Below are 24,474 nucleotides of genomic sequence, written 5' to 3' on the forward strand. Positions count from 1 at the left end.
ACATATATTTTTTTTATATATTCTAGGCGATTCTTTATTAGCCAAAATCTAAAGTTTAGATCTTGTTCATGTACACAAAAAGAGAAGAAAATGCCCGTATCTGAAACAGTCTTACATTTATATCGTGTTCAATTCGAATTCAAAACGCATAATCGCTCGAAGGCTAGAAAGGAAATTTAAATAAGTAGAGTTAGTTGAATTGAGAATAAGAAACAAAACAAAATATCACGCTTTTGAGCAAATATGAATTATTCTCTTCGCACTGTAGGTCATAGACGTAAGAATTGAAAAAATCTGGTCAGAAGTTATTTTGATTTCGTTACAGTTTTCTAAAGAAAGTGTAAGTTCTATGGTGTATTTCAGTGTCATCTTCAACTCTCAAGCATTAATGGAATTCTTCTTCAAATATTTCATATATTATGATTTCAAATTTTCATGCGATTCGTAATAAAAATTTTACCATTCGCCAATTTGCCAATTTGTCTTTACCGTAGATCGTACAATTTCTCCGAAACTGATTTTTCCGTAACATGTCTCCGAAAGAAAAATGAATACCTTGAATAGATTGATCGAAACTTTTTTTTGTATTTTATTGCTTGTCAAAAGTAGTATCTGTTATAGATGTCTGCGTAATCCACAAAAACTAAAAATATAATTTACGTCGAAAAATTGCGCCATGGCGTACATAGACGAAATTAGTATTCCAATCATATATTTTCATGATCAAATTTAGTTGTATCGCACCTTTCACTTTATTTGTCTTCATTTACTTTCTTCGTTTGATAAAAATTTGTCTCCCACGAAATTTCCTTACATTACATTTTGAAGTAAGACTTGAAGCAGAACCCGAAAGATTTCATAAATATATTTTCCTTTTATCTGCCTCATATACTTACGTATCTCTATTTTTGTTTTCTCGCCAAGGCGTTTAAACTTGAAAATAAAATTTACTGGTTCGATTTATTAGGAAAACACACGAAAATTCAGGCTTTGAAATTCCTCAAACATGAGAAATCACAGAATCTTGTGAAAATAATGTACGCCAATCAATTTCCACCTTAATACGTCGAAAATATAGAAACAACACCGAAACAATTCTTGATTTTTCTCACGCCATTCGTTTCGAAAATCAGTCAAAAGCAATGAAAAAATCAGTGAAATATTTTTTTATTTTAATTTTCATTTGTTACTATCATTAATTAATTCGATCAGTAAATGAATGTAAAATATTGATGTAAATAGACGCCAACTTTTTCCGCGTGCGCGTGTGATTTACTTCTTTTTTATCTATACATATATATGCGCACATATCACCAAATAGTAAGAATAATATTAATAATAAAAATAATTATAATTATAACAATATTGGCGTTATTATAATTATATCGCTTTTGCGTAACGATAACGAGAAATGATCGAAAAACGAAACTAAAACATAAAGAATATATATTGCAACAGACGATTGTTAGTAAACTATTTATAGGTAATGTCGTACACGCTCGCTTACATATACTTATATATACGTACAAGTGAAATGGAAATTTATGCTCTCCCAGCTAGACCGCGAGGAAATAAATTTTGAATAGACATGTAATCAAAAATGAACGCATAATAATTATCTCTTTCAAATAAAGATTTTCACATGCACAACAGTTTACTACTTCATAATTTTTTTCCATTTATTCTTCTCTTTTTATAAAAAATATATCGTGTATTATAGAGCTATTTGTTATTCTGCCTACTCAACTCGGCTAATTGATTAACTTCTGTATCTCGTTTTTTTTAGTCTTCGTTCTAATATCAGTGCAATATAATATATAAACACAATTTCTTCCTGTGCATAATCATAGCTTTCCTATTAAGCCCTGTTGTTTGAAACAGACGTCAGACACTTTGCTGTTTTCTCAAAAAATACAGTTACGTTTTATTCACCAGATCTCGGAAACAAAGTTAATTTAGAAAAAGCGTCATTAAATTCGTTAATTGACGGAAAATGTTGATCAATGAAGGTGGTACAAGAATTAACTATACTCCGTTCCGTTCAAGACAGAAAATAAACATACCGAAGAACACGCCAAAACAATAGTTGATTGAAACCCGAGAGTTCACTATGCTATTGTCTGCAGTCTGGACATGTTTATTGAAAGCATTACTAACCTGCAGGCCCTACAGCTATAATTGAAATAAACTAAATAGATGCACATTATTATGATAAATGGTTTATCATATCGGGATATAACTAACTAAACTCGTATATCATACGTATACCTATAGATACGTATTGCGATTCTCATTCTAATAAGTCATCATTCTCAAACTACGTCTTATCGTCGTCCACGCTACTCACTTCATTTCAACTCCTCCCAGTTTCATGATAAATGTAAAAATACGATAAACATTATTTTCCACCACGCTCGCGACGTCGATATCTCGTAGTGAGAAACAAAAGGTTTAATTTTCAGGTGGAATCCTAAGCTGATAAATAACCTTCTTATTTTGGGGTATCTAGGCGTAGATAGTTTTTGAATTTTGGAGGTTTAGATCTCGGCAAACTGCAATCATTCAATTCGGTTGAGCTTTGTTTTAATCAAAAGTATGCGGATCGAGCTTCACTGACATTTTTTTTCATTCGCAAACTATTAAGAGGAAGCATTCTTAGCGACAACTGGTTTGCACGGTGATATGTTCTGCCGTATTCACGACATCAGCTCAGCAACGGATCAACCGATTTTGGGGAACAATATTCTTTCACAATTGATCCTATTTGCTACGATCTGAATTTTTTTCAACAAAATGGCGACCTTCTAAAGGGAAATTCGATTTTTCGTCCATAGTTTGGAACTTTTTTAGAAAATGATCTACCAAAATTTATCGTAGTTGTAGAAGAAACTTCACGTCGTGGCAAAAACACTGGATCATTAAAAAATTCAGTATCCAAATTTAAAGTAAGTCAATTGAGCAGTTTTTCAGATAGCGCGGGTGCCAAAAAATATGTCACGAACGAAATATTTGACATTATTGTTAATAATAATGATCTTTATCACCTAATTCGAATTAAAAAAATGTATGCAATTGAAGCTCGATCTGTGTACTTTCGAATAAAACGTATACCCCAATCGAATTGAAGATTTGGTTGTGGAGATTTAAATTACTAAAATTCACCCACTTGTCAGTCGTCTACTCGTACGATTAATGACGTCTAATATTAATTAAATGTGTTCTCTTCAAGTCACAATCGGCAAATCTTTATTATATAATATTCTTCACGTCAAACACGACTTTTAGAATACAGAGTATCTGTTCGGCATGTAGCATCTTTTTTCTTGTGTATAGATTAAAGAGAAAGTCATTCAGAAGTGGGAAAATTATTGAAAAACTGCGATTACAGAATTATATGTAAACTCATTTTTGAATGTAATTTGTGTTCTGAACTATATTGATTACTCACCACCATCAAACACCACCTACGAACATTTTCAGTCAAATTTATATTTTTACGCTTGTGCTGAATTAAAATTAGTATCATTCTTTTCCTCAATTTCATTAAGTATGTCGATTTTCGCCAATTCCACTCTAAATATCGTGACCTTCGTATTCTCGTAATTCAAGAAAAATCTGCTTTAAAGCTGAATCGTGATCGGTCAAGAAGCAATGAAGCATTGCCATGTTGAAATTAATTTATAAATTTGTCTGTCAACTTTCAAAGTTCAGAACACGAAAGTGTTTATATTCCTTTTCCAATTTAATATTTTTATTTTTTTTTTATTTTTATTGAACCAATAATTGGAAAAAAAACTCGAGACTGAGAGAAATTTATGTATGTTAAACTAAAAATTTTGGACGGGCGCTTTGTCTGAAATACCATTCTCAATTTATGATTTCCCATTACGGTTTTTACGTTAAACTTATTTAAAAAAGTTAAGCATTATTCGCACGATAATATATTAATATTAATCGATTAATTAATTATTTACAGCGGTTCCTTTTTTTTTTTTTGCTTTTGTCTCTTTTAGTTTTACATGGCATGGCATAATGCGTTATGGCCCCAAGGTATTATCAATATCATTATTATAATTACGATTTTTAAATTATTTAACAATTTTTAATTAAGAAATTGAAAAAATAGAATAAAGGAACAGAAAAACAATATACATCACGAATCAACAACTTACGTGACCTCCAATAGAAATAAACTTTTTTTCTTACCGCCCATAGGTACATACACATATGCATAAAAAACTCTTAACAATCACGTATTGACCAATAACACACTCTGGATCAACATCACAGTATTATAATGTGTAATAGTACAGTAACTTTGAAATATAAAATATAACGTAAAAAAAAAATTGTTTATGCGCCGTTTTGAAATTAAAGGTAATTTATTAATAACCAATTCAGCACGAAGACTGGAAAAATTGCCCAAAAAATCACTCGTACGATGGTCTTAGAAATGTCGACTACGTCTTTCAGGCATTTTCTTGTTTTTACGTTTTACGTTTTACGGTCTTTGTACTGTATCGGTAATGACCTTACATAATATCTACCTAAACATTATATCGTTCACTAGTCATACGTAGCAGGCATATTTACGAGATGAACATTAATAAATCGACCCGTTCCTTCTACTCTGCTTTTAGCTTAGTTTACTGAACCGTTTCGGTTAAGGTGGTACGTCATCGATCAGCTCTTTATTGGATTGATGAAATTCTCCAACTGTAATATTTTTTTAACGCTTCTTTTCTTAGTTCAACTCTCTAAGAGCAGGGCACCGGGTACCGGACGTAAAGTTGGTTACAGCGTTGATGAGACACATTAGTATCGATCGGTGGAGGGATAAAGTTCTTCAATATCTCATCGGTTGCCAGCCACCGTGGACCTCATCACGACGGTAGTAACGCGGCCTATTATCTCTGAACACCGTTACGGCTGGAAACTGATTGTCCTGTATGTACTTTAGAGTTGTACGTACCTGCGAAGAAGAAAGAATTATTTTTTTCTGACAATGCACTAAACATTGAACCAAAATAAAGATTTACAAACATTGAAGATGACTATAATTACGAAATAAGTATTTTCATGGCATGGGAAAGTTACATTTAACAACTCATGACTTTATTTTTCTACCTTCAAACACATGACTGAGGCCTTAACGCACCCCACGATTTTCTTGATCATAAAGCCAGTCCTATGCTGATAAACAGGCTTTCTCATGCATAGTTTTCTTCTTTTTTTTATAAGAGAATGGTGTACGGGAAATCTTATTTTCTTTACATTTGGTTAATAAAAAACCCATTCGAAGACTGAAAACCGCGTAGCGGTAGCGATACTGGGTGTAGTTCAAAGTTCGTGCGAGGTGCGTTTGGACCCCAGTAATGAGCTGTAGGGTTAAAATTTCTTGATTATTAGGGAGTTACATTCGAGTGAATAGCTGAAAAATTGAACAAATTTTGGATTTTTATAACTCAACAACCGATTACTCAATTCCATTGAATTGTGTTCTACAGACATGACGATAATAGTAATATTTTATCATTTACTCATTTACAGATTAGTACAATAAGACTTGGCACAAAACGTAAATATAATTTACATATTGTATTATTTACATTGTTCTGTCATATTCATATAAGCTTGCTATCTCTTATCAATATTTTTTTCTAATATTACTTACTTTCTATCTTTACAAAATCTCTTCATATCATAGTTTTTGTTGTCATTATTAATAACCCTTGGAGTCTTCCTTTGCTAAGATTATATGTATGAAATTTACTAATTTTCTTGCATTACATTCTTTCAAATTGTTCAAGAGTTTAAGTTTCCGTTCTGCTACGCAAAGTGTCTGGTAATAATTTACCTTTGTATTCTTTATAAGTTATTTATTTATTTGTTTTATTTATTCATTGCTAAAGCCCTTTTCATAAGTATACCGATGAAAATTAGGAAATCAGAAATTGTTTAGGTTAATATATAAAAATCCATCTAGGTACCATTTCTGTTTGCCAAAGCACTAACCCTACTTAGATGGATTTTACCTCCAACCTATTCGTGGCAGTCATGCAGTCAGTGCAAGATGCAGTCATTATTCCTAGAAGAAGCATGAGGAATACTGAGGTGGGACAATCTAAGGACCTCAGGAGAATTTATATAATTGTTAAATAATTTAAAGAGAAACAAGAGATTCTGATAATCCCTAAAGAGTCGAGGCTAAAAATGTTCATTATCCTAGAAACCGCAGAGTAATCATGATGGAATAAATTCATAGAATGGTTTGTTAAACGGGAGGCAAATTTTAGGAATCGATGTTGGACTTTCTCAATGATGTATATATCCCCTCTAGTGGAAGGGCACATATTTGAGACGCATAACAAAGAATAGGTCGGACAAGGGAGATGTAAAGGGTTTTCAAGGTGGAGAGGCATTTAAACTCTTTAAATTAATAATACTCACAATTTAATATTGAATGAAAAATTGTGTTTTCCTCAGCACAGTATTCACAATATTTGTTAGGTTCAACTTTATATCTTTTGTTTTTGGTCAATATTCTACAATTATACTTATTAAATGTTTTTAGCTTTTGTTGCAATTAGAAGTATGGAAATCAAGCTTCATTAACTTCGTTTTTTCCATTAAATGGAATTCATAGGAAGCATTGTTATTGACGATAACTCGAACTATGTCGCTCGGTGACTAGTTTTACGGTGTCAGCAATATCTCAAAACTCAAAACTATCTTTTGAAGAAATAAAACCTCAATCGAATTGCATAACTGATTGTCGAGATATAGATTAGCAAAACTCATCCACTTTTTCCGCCATCAAATCGTATTCTTAATATTTATTTAGTCATGATTCTTTTCGAAATGCTTACCGCAGAAACAAAATGGGGCGGCTCAACTTCAGGTGTACTAGATAAATGCTGTAGGATGAATTGATCCGTTTGGGCCAGCCAGAGGTCAACTCCTCTGAGTGGGTCGTAATTGAACGGGCCAATCCTCAGGAGACCCAGAGTACAGTCGTAAATGTCCAACACCTAGATAGATAGTATAAAAATTAAGCGCCACTCAAAAGTTGTCCCACATTGAAGACAACAAAGTCAAAAGTTGAGTCATCGCGATAAACTTATAATTCCAAATTTTTTAAGCAAGACTCAACAATTCTGACTTGGCCATATTCCCTTACTTCATCAGCAACTTTATCTTATACCTGAAATTCCTAATTCTTCGGATACAGTGTACAGCAAAATTTCAAGGAAAGATTAACACGGATGAAAATTATAATCCACGATTATAAGATGTAAATAATATCAAAAAAATTTTGCGTAGCTTTTGCAGAGATTCGCAAATACAGTATTCATCATTTTTTTAATTCCCGCTATTACTTTGAATTAATGTTTAATCATTTTTTCCTTTCGAAAATTGAACTTTCCTTTTGAAAACTATGAAATGCTGTAATCGTAAGTAAATTGCCAAATTATCAGGGCTGGGTAATAATTGAAATGATTACATTTTAAATATGCAATTAAAATACGAAATGTTAATTCACTTTTTCTATTTCAAATAGATAATAACACACATCTTCTATTTTTTATTTTACATGAAAAAAGCGAATACTTATCCATTTTTCAAATGTTTTTGTTAAAGTATATTCTAAACTTTTGGAAAAATTCCGTGCCAACATTCTCAAAGAAAATTTTCTCATGTTATAATTATCTGATTATTGAAATAAAAAATGTTGCAATTGTCAGGTCTTCGTTTAATTTTTCACTTAAGAAGAATCTATTTGGCAATGCATCAATTCTTGTGCTTGAATGAAGCGGTGATTTCATAAATATTTTGAATATATTGCATGCATGAAAACCAAATATGTCTCCCGTTACAAAGAGATGAGAGGATCTTAAATAATATGCCACAAATAAACAGTGTGTGATTACAATACTTGCAATATTTTTTCGATAACTACGTTCCATTACCATTTAACAACTAACTGGATCTAGCAAAAAACTTTGAAACAGCAGCCATCTACAATTGAACAACTTTTCTTGAAATACAATACTTGTCTACCATCGTCTGGATAATTCATAGGATTACTTTTATACAGTGGAATGATAATGTGCACAATGGGAGACACATCAACAACAGAATATAATATGAAGTACCGCAGTTGCTTGTCAAGAATAATAATGCATGTACAAAATAAAATTTTAAACATGACAAGGCGTATCTCAATTAGTCGAGAAAATATAATTATTACAGTACGTACCATATCATTTTACATATTATAACTCATTTTAAATATTTTAAATAGAATTGTGACAAGCATTTCCATCCGCCTATTTAAATAATATTTTTATGACCATTTTTCGTTATCTATTTCGAATGCACTTATGAAAGTATTTTACGCAGCCCTGCAAATTAAGTTATGCGCTCCAGCGTTGAGCATAGATACCTGTTGTCCTCCGGTAAGCTGTCTCGCGTTTCTGAGAGCCTGGTCGGGTCCCTTGTCAGGAAAATTGGCAGGAAATATTTCACCAGTTTTCACATCAACTCCAATGCCATAAATAACCGGCCAGTGAATACCGCCTCTAACTGTGGTGTTGACTTCGCCGATGCAGCAAAGCGTGAGGTCAACTTCGACTGGTTGCTTGTGAAAGGCGCCTGATAATACATAATATGTACATGATGATTAGAACAAATTTTCAAGATTTCATGAAAAGATTCAACTCTAGAAGTAAAATTCATTCAACAGAAAAGCTGCATGAGAATGGACGTCGATATGTTTGTCAATTTTTGCTCTCTTCAACAGCTATTGTGCACCTATTGTGTAGGAAAAAATTCAAAACTATAACTTACATTCTCATCAGTACAGTGTTGTCTTATTTTTGGATATCAAAACTTATTCTCAAACACAAAAATTATTTTTGAACAGTAACAGTTGCTTTTGAATATGAAGCTTTATTATTGGACACGAAATTTGATCTTGAACGTCTAAACTTGTTTCCAAATATCAATATTTGGTGATACGATAAATAAAGGATAGAATGAAACAATACTTACAGAGAATGTTATAAAAAATATCCTCGGAGCAATTCCTGGGATCTGAATATCCGCCAACAAGCTGAAGCTCCAAGCGTCCCTCCAGAAAGCCTATCGCCAATTCAGTCACTTTTTGGATCATCGCAGCAGCTGCATCCTCCGTTCCAGTTCCATCGAGATGTGCCAACGCCACAGCGCCTGATCCTACGTAGATAAATAACCTTATGAGAAAACGGAATTTACAGAGACACAGCATAGTTTTTGTTTTTGAAAACAGATGAGCAAGGATCTTTAAAAAACGTTGAAATATGGAAGTACAAGAAATTTTATACAAGGTTAATAGATTTCATCTGTCTGTATCTGTAAGTGTGCGTTCGAAAAGTTTAAAATATACGAATATAACATAATTCAAAAAGCGTTGCGTCCTCTACTCTGCATACCCAGCTATTTCTACTCATCCAATCTCTCCGCTTATCAAAGGCTAAAGATAATCTGTAAACGATGATATAAAATTGTAGCACGTATGTCTCAATATGTGCGTTTAATTACAAGAGTATAAAATTGTTATATTTATTGTATTTGATCTGTTTTTTGCCCGAAGCACGTTTGCACGTGCAAGCGCGAGTTTATGTTATGCAAATAACTCTTGATTCCTTGGTCCATTAACTGTGAATGATATTATCAGTACGTTATCACTCTATTTTTATGGTAGTTTCTGTGTTTGTAAGGAAAAAGGAAATTAACAAAGACATTGTTCAACACTATCCAGCTTCAGATAGAATAAGCAAATTTTTTTTTTACGGCTATAAACTCTATATTTACTGTAGCTTTGAACTTTTTCGACCATTCCGACCACCTTAGATTTTTTTATACATACTTTTTCACATATTTGTTTCAGCTCTGGAATAATTCAATTTTTTTTTTCTTCTTATATGTAGTTTTTGAAGTACTACACTCAAAGTTTAATTTTAATGAAGAATAAAAATATATGATATTCTCCTGCATCGATCGACGATACATAGTAATGATTATTCGACAATTTCAAAGTTGGAAATAAGTATGAAAATTTTTTTTCCACAAACAAGAACGCTAGTGTCCTCCATGATATCCTACGCACGGGTAAATAATGTTGAAAAAAATATCCGAATATCAAAAAAATGTTCAACTTCAGGATTGACATTTTCAGTCATGAATTTGAAAATTTCTCAACTTTCTCAATCCATTTTTTTCCAAAAATTTTTCTACTGTAAGTCTAAAGTGTTTTAGAAAATTACTGAGATTTACAAACAAAATTTTGTTTTCAATATCTCAACGTTGAAAGTATGAAAAACATTACTCAATTATCGAAAATTAACAGACTATCAACTGCACGACTTACCAGAATGTTTTAATACGACGATTATGCAGGAGGTCACATCATCGGATCCGAGGATACTCACGTTTTCTGAAACCCAAATAAAAGGATTTGGATTACATAGGAGACTTTTTCACTGCAAAATGGGGCTGTCCAATTAAGGGATTATTCGTAGACTTTGATTAATTGTTTCTCTTTTATTTACCGATTGATTCATTGAATGGAAAAATAATTCATTGAAAGAGCCGGTCAATCCAGTTGATTGGTAAAGCGATTAATTAAAAAAAATATTTAATCGAAGAGCTCTGGTTCAAAAAGACGTAAGTTCGCACCTCGAATTCCAGATTCACCATGAATTCTGAGTGTGCGGACTCTTTCTCAAGGAGTTTTAGAGTTCTCGAACATGTTTAAAAATTGAAAAATCTAACAACTTAATCCGAAAGAATACAATTCTTTTTTTTTTTTTTTTGAGGGCGGGGGGCATGGCAACTTCACGGAGCACCTCATTTTGGAAAAATTCAGTTTCGAACGAAGTGCTTGATAGTTCCTTCAGGGTGCTACAGTATTTCATAAGTTTTGCAAATAGTTTCAAAAATCGTTAACCAAAATTTGAAGCAGCTCCCCATGTTTTACTCAACGAACTTTGTTTTGTCTTCACGAATTCAGTAACATTTGCGTGGTATGCGGATCCTCAAAATTATCCGCGTTATTGGTACCAAGCATACTTTTCACCTTTATTCGACCCGTAGAAGACACATTAAACGTAAAATTTCCCGCTCTTTTCGATTCTGGCACTAAAGATGGGGGTAACCAGTTGAAAAATCAAAGTTGATCTCAACATGATCTGAAAGATAAGGTTCAAGGTTAAATCAGAGGTCAACGTCGAATCCCTTGATAAAAATTACCTAAAATTGAACCTTGGTAATTTTTTTTCACCCGACCCCGCGAGATTTTTACGAATTTCCATACTTTTTCCTCGCCCTGTATATGGTGAATTCCACGCAAACACAACCAACGTTTAACTCTCACCAGTTTCAATTTTATTCGAAATTTTGGTTCATTATTTGTATATATTAAGAGTGATTTTGAACAGGTCCGTTTTTAAAAATCTCAAGAAATTTGTGAAAACCGTATCAAGATTTTTCGGAGGACTTTGACGATCAACCGGCAGATGTAAATGACATAAAAGAAGAGGATGATAACGCCGAAGATCTACTTGGTGTTGAGAAAAGAAATAACATTGTCAACACATTATCAAATATAAATGGAATCATTTCATCGCAAATAGTGCAGATGACCACAATAGTTCTAATCGGTAGTTCTTCGTTGAACATTTTGTACAATTGGTAATCTTACATAAGACACAAAACACCCTACCCATCTATTAAAAATACATTGAATAAACGTAGTGCCCGCTTTTTTCTGTGTTCATTTTGATCGCTCTAGAGTTACTCTACTTCTTGCGATAGAGCGTTTCGAGTCAACTCCATTTACTCCTAGCGTTCCACACGAAACCATTGCCGAACGACAAAAAGCTCGAAAAAGTTCCGCTCGAAGAGTAAAAAGTTCGAACGGATCCCATATACCAAACTCAACTATAGTAACATTTTTACGAAGTTGACTACGCCTATAAACTAGACGAAGTGCAATTATCGAGTAAGTTCTTTCAAGAGAACCTTCTGGTGGTGTTTTCCAGAAACGAGGTGCTCCGTAAAGTTTTCCCCACAAAAATTTGAAGTAGATAAAATTCTCAGAATTAGTTTCGAAAATGGTTAAGAACTCCAGAACACTTTGGGGAACAGTCGGCACAATCATAATTCTTGATGAATCTTGAATACGGGATGTTAACTCCACATATTTCTTGAAATTACCTTTGCTTGCGATATTACAGTCGATGCAGATCGAGTACAACAATATAATACCATAAATATATCGCATGTCTAATGGTATAAGGACGTATACGTCAAAAAGGTGAATTTGGTAGTAAAAGGGCGTACAACTTTTTTTTTATTTTCTGCAACATTCGTTACAAAGGCACTCCAAACGCATATCTACACTATAATTAGCTGAAAAAATAAATAAAGGTATAAGGTCTTATGTTTGGTTAATACGTTTTTGCAACACCAAAACGTATTTTTATTTATCACGTTCATCAATGATATTAGGTCGTATCCGCCATTTTCAATTTTATTTTTTCGTGAACGACGCAAAAACTTTCGAAACATAAAAATTTATTGATTTCGAGAAGAATTTTTCATATTTTTTTCTCAAAAAATAATATCGGACGTCACGATATAGATGGTGTCCGCTTTTTTTTCTTCGTAAATGCTTTAAATACCTTTGAAACGTAAAGATTCGTCAATTTCGAGACGAACTTTAAAAAATCTTCATCTTCTCAAAAAAATAATAATAAACGTGACGGCATAAGGTCGTATGTGGGCATATGCGACCTTACACCATTACTGAACGTGATTATTTTAATAAATTACGTGATGAAAGGACCATAATCCACAGTATTCACGACCTTTTACCATTAATTGATCTATTTTTTTCAATTTCAACGTTTTTCAACATGTCGTCATGTCTTTCTCGTGAATACAAAGGAGAAAAAATACGCCTTTTTGGCTTCACGCGTGGTAGAAGGTCGTATAATGGCGCATATGTCGACCGAACCATTAGACACGCGATATAATATACTTGTGTAACATTTTAGTATACATAGCACATATTTCAATTTCACAGACAAAAGATGAAGCTCTAAAAAAATTTCAAGCAGATTTGTATAGTTCATTTATCATTCACATACCTATATATGAGGTATTCCACACCATTTCACCTAATCGGTGAAGGTCACCGAAGCCGATCTTGGTGTCAATTTTTTTTCTCAATCGTCTATCAAAAAAAAAGAACACGTGTTCGACCGTTTTTCGATTAGGCCACCTGTGTCGATTTTATGAATTTTCCGATTTTTCAACTTTTTCGAAACAGACTTTTTTCAACTGGCTCGATCTTCAAGAGCTTTCATTTTTTTCAAAAACTGATACAAGTATAAAATGTGTCAATAAGTCCGAGCTTTCTGAAAAAAAAATTTGAAAATTTTTCCAACTACACAATTCTAAAATTTTTTCGAAAAAACAAAACATCAAAATTTTTTGAATTGCGACACCTTCGATTTTCCTGAAACTTTTTACTTACATTCGACCAGTTACAATCAAGTTTTCCTCCAACGGAAATTATGAACTTCCGATTCGTTCCGGAGTTACACCATCATAAGTATCGAAAAATCAAAAAAATTAACGGAAATCAATCTTAGTGTTTTTTAATGATTCTTGAATTACTCAAGAATCCTTTGAGGGATTCTTGTGAAATTCAATCTCAATCATCCTTGTCCTCTAATCTATTTGTGTAAATAAATTCAGCTCGATAGCTTTAAATTTACGTAATTTAGAGCGATTAACTCGATTTTTCAAATTTTTTTAAAATCTAAACACCTTAAGGGATTCCTGTCAAATTCAATACCAATCGACCTCGTACGCTACCCAATTTGTGGAAAAAAAATTATAACCAAATTATAACACATACACACACACACACACACTTACGGAAATTTAAGAAAAAATGTGTTTTTTGACGTTTTAAGACATTTTGAACACATTGGCATGAAAATCTTTTTACACGCAATAATTCTACTTGTGGATGGCAAAATTCGCTCAAAGTTTTATTCGGAATCGACAATTGTGATCTCGTTTTTATTTATATTGTTTTGGATATTCCGAAAAGTTTTTTTTTCAGCAAACATGTATTTTTATAACATGAAAACGTGTCTGATCGAAGTTAAGATTGATTTCCGTAAAATATTTCCAATTTTTCGGCACTTGTGATGGTGTAACTCCCGAACGAATCGGAAGTCCATAATTTCCTTTGGAGGAAAACTTGATTGTAACTGGTCGAATGCAAGTAAAAAGTTTCAGGAAAATCGAAGGTGTCGCAATTCAAAAAATTTTGATGTTTTGTTTTTTCAAAAAAATTTTAGAATTGTGTGGTTGGAAAAATTTTCAAATTTTTTTTTCAGAAAGCTCGGACTTATTGACACATTATATACTTGTATCAGTTTTTGAAAAGAATGGAAGCTCTTGAAGATAGAGGCAGTTGAAAAAAGTCTGTTTCGAAAAAGTTGAAAAATCGGAAAATTCATAAAATCGACACAGGTGGCCTAATCGAAAAATGGTCGAACACGTGTTCTTTTTTTTCGATAGACGAATTGAGAAAAAAATTGACACCAAGATCGGCGTCGGTGACCTTCACCGATTAGGTGAAATGGTGTGGAATACCTCATATACTAAATATATCTATCCTCTTAATTATATACACCTGCAGAAGTTGATTCTCAATCGAAAGTAAGCCAATAGCGCCTCCACATGTTGGCCGCTACTGTTTTGTACTTCTAAACCAACTTAAATAAGTACCATGTTGAGACTATCTCTGTCTCATAATCAACCTCCGCAGACGTGTACGAAAAAAGCGGCTGGAGCTACACATTTTTATCTTGTTCCATTAAGCTTATTCGATACACAAAGAATATGAAAACGAAAAAAGAGTTTTTAAAAATGGGAATGAAATGAAAATCCTCAAGCATTAAAAAATATACAAACAGTAAAAATAAATATTGTGCATACGTATCGTTTGCTTTGCCCGTAAATTGTATTCTCGTCAAGTTATTTTATTGCACTAAATTAGGTGTGTAAAAATGTTTTTGCACAGAAAAATTCTGTTTCGGAGATCAGAGACAAAAATAGAACTTCATTTTTTACTTGCTCCATTGAAAATTATGTTAGAATCAAATCTTGTAAGTATTTGAAAGTAGTGGTATTTATATGTTAATTGGTGCAGATGTGAGAAAGTAACTTGAAAAGAATAGACAACGTTTTTCACAAAATTATCACTAACTCGATCCGATTATTTTCTGATTATTTTCAGTATTCTGCAACAATATCTCCTTAATTACTGAAAGGATAAAAGGATAAAAGGATAAAAGGAAAAAAAAACATCGGCTTACTGTCGTGCGGCAACGTGGCAGCCATTTCTCTCTGAAGAACGTAGAGCAGGCCGTCGGGACCCATCAATTTAGGCGGTATAGCCTGTAACTGGGCAGCAGTTTCCCTGTAGATCGGATGAGCAGCGTACAAGGACCTGCTGTTCGTTGGAGCCTCCTCCTGTAGGACCCCGTTCACCACCAACACCATCCTAAAAGAATTATAATACCATACAATCATTTCTTTAAAGAAGACGAGTATTCCTGAAACTTACAACAACCTTTTTCTTTGCATATAAATTACAGTTTCTACATATGCGGTTAGCATATAAATCGAGGGATTAATCAGTACGAAAACATGGCGTAAAACGATTACGATTACAACTATACGCAGTTGATTATACCGAGAATGCATGAATTGCAAGGATTAGAAACAGATTACACTGATCACAAAGTTATTACAATACTTGGAAATTACAAAAGATCACATGTGATTACAAGGATTACAAGGATTACATGAAATTACATGAGATTACAAGGCGTATGAACACCACATGGCAACCATGATTAGCTCTTCGACATAGATATATAATGAACAATATTATTCTTGGATATGAAGGTCGTGAACATCAAAACACTTTTTTTGTGTTAACGTTTCAGCCCGAATGGGGGCCCCCATATTTAATTTTGTTATAACTTAGTTGTACATTATTTTATAATTTCTGTTCGTTACAGATGTTCTAAATAAATTGTTCTGCGGAGGACCCCCATCCGGGCTGAAACGTTAACACAAAAAAAGTGTTGTAAGTCGTAATTGTTCGTATCGTTACATCAAAAAAATGTGATATTGCCACACTTAAATGAAAAAGCTGTCGATTTTTATTGCCCGCCAGTTGTAAAACTGCTACTTTAGTCTCAGATTTTAGGTAGAAAAAATTGCGAAAATCGTGAATGTGTTGCAACATTTTTTTTTCAGATAGATATATAGATAGATAGATAGATTCATTTGCCTTATTATATTTTTTCTAATGTTTACAAATTGAGTTTGGAATTGTACATTTTGTTACTTAGCTTAAAATTACTAATTAATTAATTATAAATCACTTAGTCTAAAATATTATTGTTAGAAATGCGTAATTCTCTTAGCCTACATAATTGTTCAACATAAAGATAAATTTTGTTAAGTTGTATTATTCCTAGTCGTCAGCATACAGAAGTAATAGTATATCAGTTGGAATGTTTAAACTTGTACCGTAGAGGCCTTCTTCCCGGAAGTATTCCTCCATATCCGCGATAAAAAGAATAAACAAAAGACGACTAAGGATTTCTCCTTGTAGTACCCCTTCCGCTATATCTATCCTATCCGTTAGACCTTCTGGAGTTGTTATTCTTATATGCGCCTTATCATAGAGGTCCTTCAGTATCCTTATGTACTTTGCACTAACGCCCATGTTTAAAAGTTTTGCCCATAAATACTTATGTACTATTGTGTCGAACGCTCTTTTTAAATCCACGAATATGATAAATAATGTACCCTTTTTTTGTCATAGTTTTGCATGGATTATTTCAAACAATACATACAAGTTGTCCATACAACCTCGGTTTAACCTAAAACCCGCCTGACCTTCAGGTAATATTTTACAGTTTTCTGCCCAAGTATATAGACTTTCTGCCAACAAAGACGTGAAAAGTTTTTTTACATGATTAACCAGAGAAATTCCCCTGTAATTGGCTGGATCTTTCGCATCACCTTTTTTGAATAACATTGTTATAATTATACTTGACCAGCTTTCAGGGACAATTTCATCGCGCAAAATTTTATTGAAAAGACTAAGTAAGTAATATTTCCAGTTTTGCGGGCAACTCCGGTAAAATTCATTTGTAATTCTATTTTCCCCAGGCGATTTACCATTTTTCGACTTATTTAGTACTTTGTTTAATTCTTTTATAGTAAAATCCGCGTCCAGATAAGGATCTAATACACCCGTATACATATTACTATTCGGTTCAATCTTTTTTTGCAAATTCTCATAAAAACTAATCCATTGTTGACCTGTTATTTCTGGTGGTACATATTTTTTAACCCTGTATTTATTTAGCGCTTTCCAAAATTCTTGTGCGTTCCTAGCATCGTTAATTTTTTCTGCCAACTTCGCAAAATATTCTTTACGCTTACATTCGTATAGAGCTTTATAACATTTTAAAGTTTCTCGATACTTAATTCTATCCTGTTCCCTAAAATTATTTTTTCTATAAATTCTCAGATTACAATTTACACTTTTCTTTAACTCTTTACATTCTTTGTCTACCCGTGATTGTTTTGCGTCTGTTTTTATATTATGAATTTCACGCACCATGTTAAGCTCATATGCTGATTGAGTGATAGCCAGGTGAAACCTTTTTTCTATTTCATCTATCGTTTCAGTTTCAAAATCTAGACCCACGAGAGGTGACCACCTTAAGTGTGTTTGTACATGAGTTTATAATTGTTTTCCCAAAAATATTTAATTTGTTTACTTGGTCGCGCCCTGAATATATTGTTACCGTTTAAAACAAGTGTGATCGGAAAATGATCAAAAAAATTAATATTATAAAGTACCTCAAAATCCTTAATTTTTTCAAGCCCTAGTGCATTAGACAACGCGAGATCAATTATACTACTTCCCTTACCGGTGAAGGTTGGTTTCGCCGGACTATCACTTACAGTTTTACCATTTACTACTATGAAATTAATAGTGTCCATAAAATTATTTACTGCTTCCCCTCTTTTGTTGAGTCTACAATCGGAAAAAGTTCCATCTCCGGTAAGATTTGTTTCACTAAGAATTTCATCAGGGATTTGGATAGGGTTACCTATCCTCGTGTTGTAGTCTCCCATCAAGTAGATTGGCTCCGACGGAAATCGATTCACGACGCTTTCTGTTGCCTCACTGAAATTTTTTAAGTTATTGTTAAAGTGCACGTCACTTGGCTTAAGATACGTGAAACCCACAATGAAAACACTACTCCGATTTACTATACGCACAAAACAGTTGTTACAAGCGTTCAGTGGGACTTCACTCGTGGTCCATGTTTCAATGAGGCAAATGATGTCGTGTGTATTGAGTTCTGATTGGCTATAAAAATTTTTTATTCCTCTGACATTCCATACAATTAGGCTAAGAGAATTCGCTTCTTGTTATTGATGATCCATCATTGTAATTTTTTTCCCTTGATGAATTTTATTATTATTCGGTGGATGTGTCGGAATAAGCTCCTGAGAGCCCTCATCCCAGGCCAGCCAGCTGCCATCGACGTTCACCTTATTCTGGTAGAATCTTACAGATGAGCCGGCTTCTCTTCTCGGTTTTACCGCATTCCTGACGTTCCATCTTTCACGGGCTCGCGATTCAGTGAGATCGTTTTCTACAAATATCTTTGTTCCGTTTAGCGCTGTTTTTTTGTTTAACATAATTGAGCTTTTGTCTTCAGAGTTTCGTATTGTTATCTTGTAGACATTTTTGTCTTTTCCTAAGACTTCCAGATTACTGTATGCATTGCGTAGATTGAATTTTGTTTCCAGTAGTTCACTTTCAATCTTTTTACTGTCATTGCTGTTACTGGTCGACGCCAAACCTTTGATTATTATGTTTTGTCTTCTGTTTGCTCTATCTTTGTTCTCTTGTCGCTTTGCATAGTTCACCAGATATTCAATTTCTTTTCTTTGACTTCCTCCTGCGCCTGTCCGACCTCCTTCAGCCGGTTCCTCATTTATTTTTCCTTCAAGAGCTTTCATTTTTTCTTTGATTTCATTCTGCTCTTTTTTCAGCTCATTACAGTCATTTTTAATAACATTTATTTCCTTCGCATGCTCACTTTTCATGTCGTTCAGCTTTTCTAAAAATTTTTCGTCTAGTTTTTTAAGGTTTGTGCTACTCTCCAGCCTGAAGCTCTTAATTTCCTCCAATATTTTCTCGGAGGCCATGTCCGTTGGTGAGGCTGCGGCAACGGGTAAATACTCTTCCAGACTGTTGCTCAGCTCGTTGCTTCCCGTGAAAGCTTTCTTTCGTTGCGCTAGTGTTGGGGACTTTTCTGAGAAACTTTTCTCAAAACTGTCTTCTAGCTCCCTTATCCTTTTATTAAACAGCTCTTTGATCGAACCTGCTGAGTCTCAACGATGGATCAGGAAACTTTCTCGGGTTGTAGGTCTGCCTGGTCTTCGTTTTTCAAAATTGGCGCCTACCGGTGTTTTTAACTGCTTGCTGTCCACGTTTTCAGCTTGTGGTAAGACACCTACTGTTGATAGTGCAGGAGCCGTTGCATTAACATTTATAGCACTCCTACTTTCGGACATAACCTTATCCCCGGTTACCCGTTACGCTTATTTATTTTAGTAGTTTTCACCGATTATCACACCCGCTTTTTATTATTTTATATACTAAAGTACTCCCGCTTTTTTCGGCTTTTTTTTTACTTGATTTTTCACACTGAATGCTAACACACTAAACGTGCACATCACACTCTCTCAACTCACACCGATCTCCTCGATATATACATATAATATATATATATATACATACATATATAATTTATATTTCGTATGTGTAATATAATATTTATATGTAGAACAAAATACAGATTAACAGAGAAAACGATTCTCAACAAAGCTAAGGCTGGGTGTGTTTTCAGTGTTTCGGATAAATGTGGGGGAATGGGATGCAGGTGCGTCTTGATTACCCAAGAAGCATAAATATGCAAATATATCCATGGAGCAGAAACGGCGGACTAAAATGCTTGTAACATAATGCAAAATTAACCAGCTAACGACGAGATCCTTCGGACGGATTTGCAGGTGTAGGCAATTTACTTTGAGTTATACACTTCAGTAATGTATACATATATGTCGACGAAAAAAAGTAAACTTGTTACCTCAAAAAATCATTTCTGATTCCCATGATAGAAAACTGATAATTTCAGTTTTTTCCGTAACCAAATTAACAATCCCCTAACAACTCACGGCTTTCCATGACTCCTTTTAAATACCCTGACATTTCCAGGTTCCAGGTTCCAGATTTTGCAGGTGTGTGGCCACCCGGTTTAATTTTCAATTCAATTGAACGATCAATGGAATTACCTAATATTCATCCGGTTCCAAAAAAGGTGATGGTAGGTAATAGATACAAAAAAAAAATTATTTTAAGTAGTCACATTTCTGGTTATTTGGTATACTAAAAACTGATATCTGTCGAATCTAATTACAAATGCACGGATTCGATTTTTTTTTTTTTAGGTAAGTTCTACTTATAAACTGAATTTATATTACTTGTTATTAAGAATCTACTTTTATTGCAGTAGCAAAGTTGTTGTAATATCTCGTAGTGGTTAAATCATTATCTAAGCCTACGTTCTAATTTACACCGATGAAAGTCGTTGACTTTTTCCAGTTTCTCTAATTTCTCAGCTTTAAAGTAATCTTGAATATACGTCGATATATAGCGTGTGCTTCCGATCGAAAGCTGCAAACCAAGATAAATCACGTCTCACAAACAAAGACACGGTAATTTCCCTGATTTATACAAATTTCCTTGTCAACTTGACCCATCGGCTCAAAGCAGCTCAAAGGGCATTTTATTATCGGCCTCTCATCACTTGTTCTTCACTCTTCCGAGTATAAAATACAAGTGAAACGAGAATAACAATACCATTGTGTATATCCGTAGCTTTGGCGCGAAAAAACGTAATCATTTTCATATTGTATGACAATTTACGAATAAACATAAAAGATTTCTTTTTTCTTCATATTGTATGTGCGTTCTAAACGATATATGAACTGACTTAACTGAAAACACGAGGCAATGGAGATGTAAGAACGGGTGACAATAGACGATGCCCATTCTTTGGTCTCTCAATATTTTTATCTCACTTTGTACATACAACAGGACACACGTCAGATTTTACTTCATCGATAACACCGATCACCTCTTGCTCGTTGTGGCCGACCAGGAGCTTCACGTTATGGTATCTCGAGACACTTGACTTTTTTTAAATTTGAGTCACCTAAACGGAATGAAAAATACACATGACTGCTGTCATTCGGTTCAAAAATTTTGCTTTCAGAACATCAAACATTTCCCCATTGACGCAAGCGAGCGGTTACCAGTCGTTGGTAAGGTGAAAGGATCACTATTTAAATATTTGGGAATAACATCTAAGTAGTTGGGTATCCAAAATATATGCTGTTTAAATGTTTGGCTTTGTTACGGGTAATTGAATGTCACGCATTCTTAAGGTCATGTAGTACTCCTGTCTTTACCGACCGAGCAAACTCGCGCCTTTTCTTCCTATATTAAATAAACAAAGGAGCGATGCGCCGGCGAAAATGGAACCATTTCCGTTCATTTGTTTATTCAATATAGGAAGAAAAAGTGTCAGTTTGCTCGGTCGATAAAGGTAGGAGCACTAAATGATCCTAACACAGTAAAATGAAGACTTTTCTCAAACATTCATCGTTACAGCAATGTTATACACTAGTAGTTTCAACTGTACGATCGTCCTCCATTCCAATCGACTTTCGTGTTGACCATTATGTCGAATTCCGCTTCACTCCTAATACTAAAAGTCTCCAATTTTTCTCTTCAAAAACTCGAACTCTTTGTCGTTTTCACCGTTTAGACTGATGAGGTTCTGCACAATGATCACTCCGAATTTTGAGCAGATAAAAATTTCTACTTGTTCCATACTGCATTTCTCTGCACTTGGAGTAAAAAGTTGACAAGTCAGTGAAAACAAAACAAAGAAAGGATCGTGTTTCACGTCAGGGTTCTGAGGGTACTTATGAGGATCTCAAACTTACTGGGAACTTCTAATCTACTGATGTCGGCAAGTTAAGATTACAGTCGACTACATCGAGTATACAGAGACCCTAAAACCATTCACAAACATCCATAAGCTTCAAGTGCACACCATGTTTCAGCCACTGCGACAGGAAATTCTTCGTTCGCTTGTTGAACCACTCATCCGGACATTTTCGAATTTTGCTTGCTTTTTCTCAAATATGTAACGAAGAAAACTGCATAAGGAATTTACAACTTCAAGATCCAGTTAATCACCATAACTTATAAAACATCAATTATGGATTCTTATTTAGTTTTCTTATTATTCCGTAAAGGATGTCCAAAAATACTGTTCAAATCGGATATACTTGTTTTAAATTTATAGAATTACTGGGTTCTTGGGCCAAAAAATTTCCTGGTGGTTATCTAAAATAAAAAAAAAAATAAAAACTTTACAGTTAGTTGTACCGACCGTGGTAGCGTATCGCGTGAGACTGCAGAACGGAAGGACCTGAGTGGCAGCTCGCAAAAACGGTAAGACGGGTCACGTCGGTCAGGCGCTAAATTGGCGGGTTAAGGTTTGAACTCTGTCCGACTGCACCTGTGCATGGTTTTCTGCAGTTTCCCCTGTCCCTTGTGCGAATGCCGATCTTTCTATTGAATAGCTTAAGACAGCTGCAGCCGCATAACGATGGTCACTAATCCACCCCTTTCCTTGCCCCGCATAAGTCTCCTGTAGACTTCTGGGGACGTACACAGAGGGAAAGGAATTCTTGAACCAACAAAATAGATTTTGTTGGGGTCCATTCACTTCAATTTAGTATCCCTCATTTGTTCCAAATACGATGACTTCAATTCAACAATTTCGATTTAGTTACTTTTGATGGTCAAGCAAATTCCTTGATTCAAGAAAAGCCTTTCTTGTCGCAATCGACTGAAGTATTAATTAGAGTGAACCTTTTGACGTGTTTCCAAAATTGGGTCAAGTAAATATTATTTGATTTGAAATTTGCGTATTGTTCCTCCAAGTCACATGTTCGTTGATAAAAATGATTAGATGCTTTAAATAAAATAAGGACATGAATATCGTCAACGAAAAATTTACATCGATCGAATGCCACACTTTATTGATCTAACCGGAGCTTGTTTGGCGTAACTGGCTGAATCAGTTGCACTAGTTTGTTTAGGAGGTAAAACAAACACCACATGCTTTGAAACAAGCAGAGAATATATTTATCCTAAACGTCAGTATACTAGTTTTATTAACCGCCATTATCCGCTGAACTTTCGCGCTACGGAAGTGGCATCAGAGATAGTTATAAAACCGGGTAGTGAGCTAATTGTTCAGATACGGATAACGTAAGATAAATTTGACTAGTAAAATACTAAGTTACAAGTCGTCGATATTGATATTGACTACAAATAAAGAAAACCTGTTGACACATGTTCAATTCATACTTCCACGCTTAGAACAATAAGTTTTCGGTTGTGACCCATTAAATATCGGGTAAGTCCCACAAACTTATGAGTCGACAGAATTTTAAATGATATGTTTCAAAGGATACGTTTTGTGCGTTGTGAATAACTCTAATGTTCATTCGACGCAAAAGATTTTTGTAACAAGCTTCACTATCTATTTCACCCATTGAACTCTTGACTCAACAAAAAATGTTGTTAAAACAAGCTCAATTTGTTCTGATACGAAAATTTGATATATTTGAAACAAAACGGATTGTGGTGCGTTCAATGAAATTTTTAGTCATTCCAATCACACATCTTCTTGGTAGAAAATTCACATAATTGGAAGTAACTCGCGCCGTGTTATCTTGAATAAATTCATAGTCAGCATGATCATTTAAAGGCTTGATTCGGTTCTATATTAGTTGGAAGTTGTCACAGGTATTTCATCTGACAAAAGTATTTTCTTCGATCAAGTACGTATTGCGTTCGCCGCATTTGACTATAGCATTTAGTTGAATCAAACGAATACCACTCGACTCTCAAATAATACTTCCCCTCCGTGTACTCTACCGGGTACGGCAGAAAATGGCAGTGATTGTTATCACTATTATTATTGTTGTTGTTGGTGTTGGTGTTGTTGTTATCATATTAACCCTCGAAGAAGATGGGATATTGACGAATAGTCTTTGAAGGAAAGTCGAAAAATATATGTAGACCACCATAAATTGAGGAACCTAACACGTGACCAACACCAATAGTCTAGGATTCTAAAATGTCAATTT

The 24,474-nt window shown here is 34.1% G+C and overlaps 1 protein-coding gene across 2 annotated transcripts in view; it reads right to left on the reverse strand.

Moving 5' to 3' along the window:
* Positions 1-1,148: 1,148 nt before the first annotated feature.
* The window catches only part of Ntan1 (N-terminal amidohydrolase 1), a 67,168-nt gene continuing 43,842 nt past the window's right edge, over positions 1,149-24,474 (reverse strand). For both annotated transcript variants that reach the window (XM_046635111.1, XM_046635112.2), the window contains 6 exons: positions 15,444-15,631; positions 10,412-10,477; positions 9,055-9,237; positions 8,447-8,655; positions 6,870-7,031; positions 1,149-4,972 (listed from right to left, as the gene is read on the reverse strand). In XM_046635111.1, coding sequence (XP_046491067.1) covers positions 4,847-4,972; positions 6,870-7,031; positions 8,447-8,655; positions 9,055-9,237; positions 10,412-10,477; positions 15,444-15,630 — 933 coding nt within the window. In that variant the 5' untranslated portion in view covers position 15,631 and the 3' untranslated portion in view covers positions 1,149-4,846. The remainder of the gene's footprint in view (positions 4,973-6,869; positions 7,032-8,446; positions 8,656-9,054; positions 9,238-10,411; positions 10,478-15,443; positions 15,632-24,474) is intronic.

The sequence above is a fragment of the Neodiprion pinetum genome, chromosome 7 (assembly GCF_021155775.2).
Source record: "Neodiprion pinetum isolate iyNeoPine1 chromosome 7, iyNeoPine1.2, whole genome shotgun sequence".
Lineage (NCBI taxonomy): Eukaryota > Metazoa > Arthropoda > Insecta > Hymenoptera > Diprionidae > Neodiprion > Neodiprion pinetum.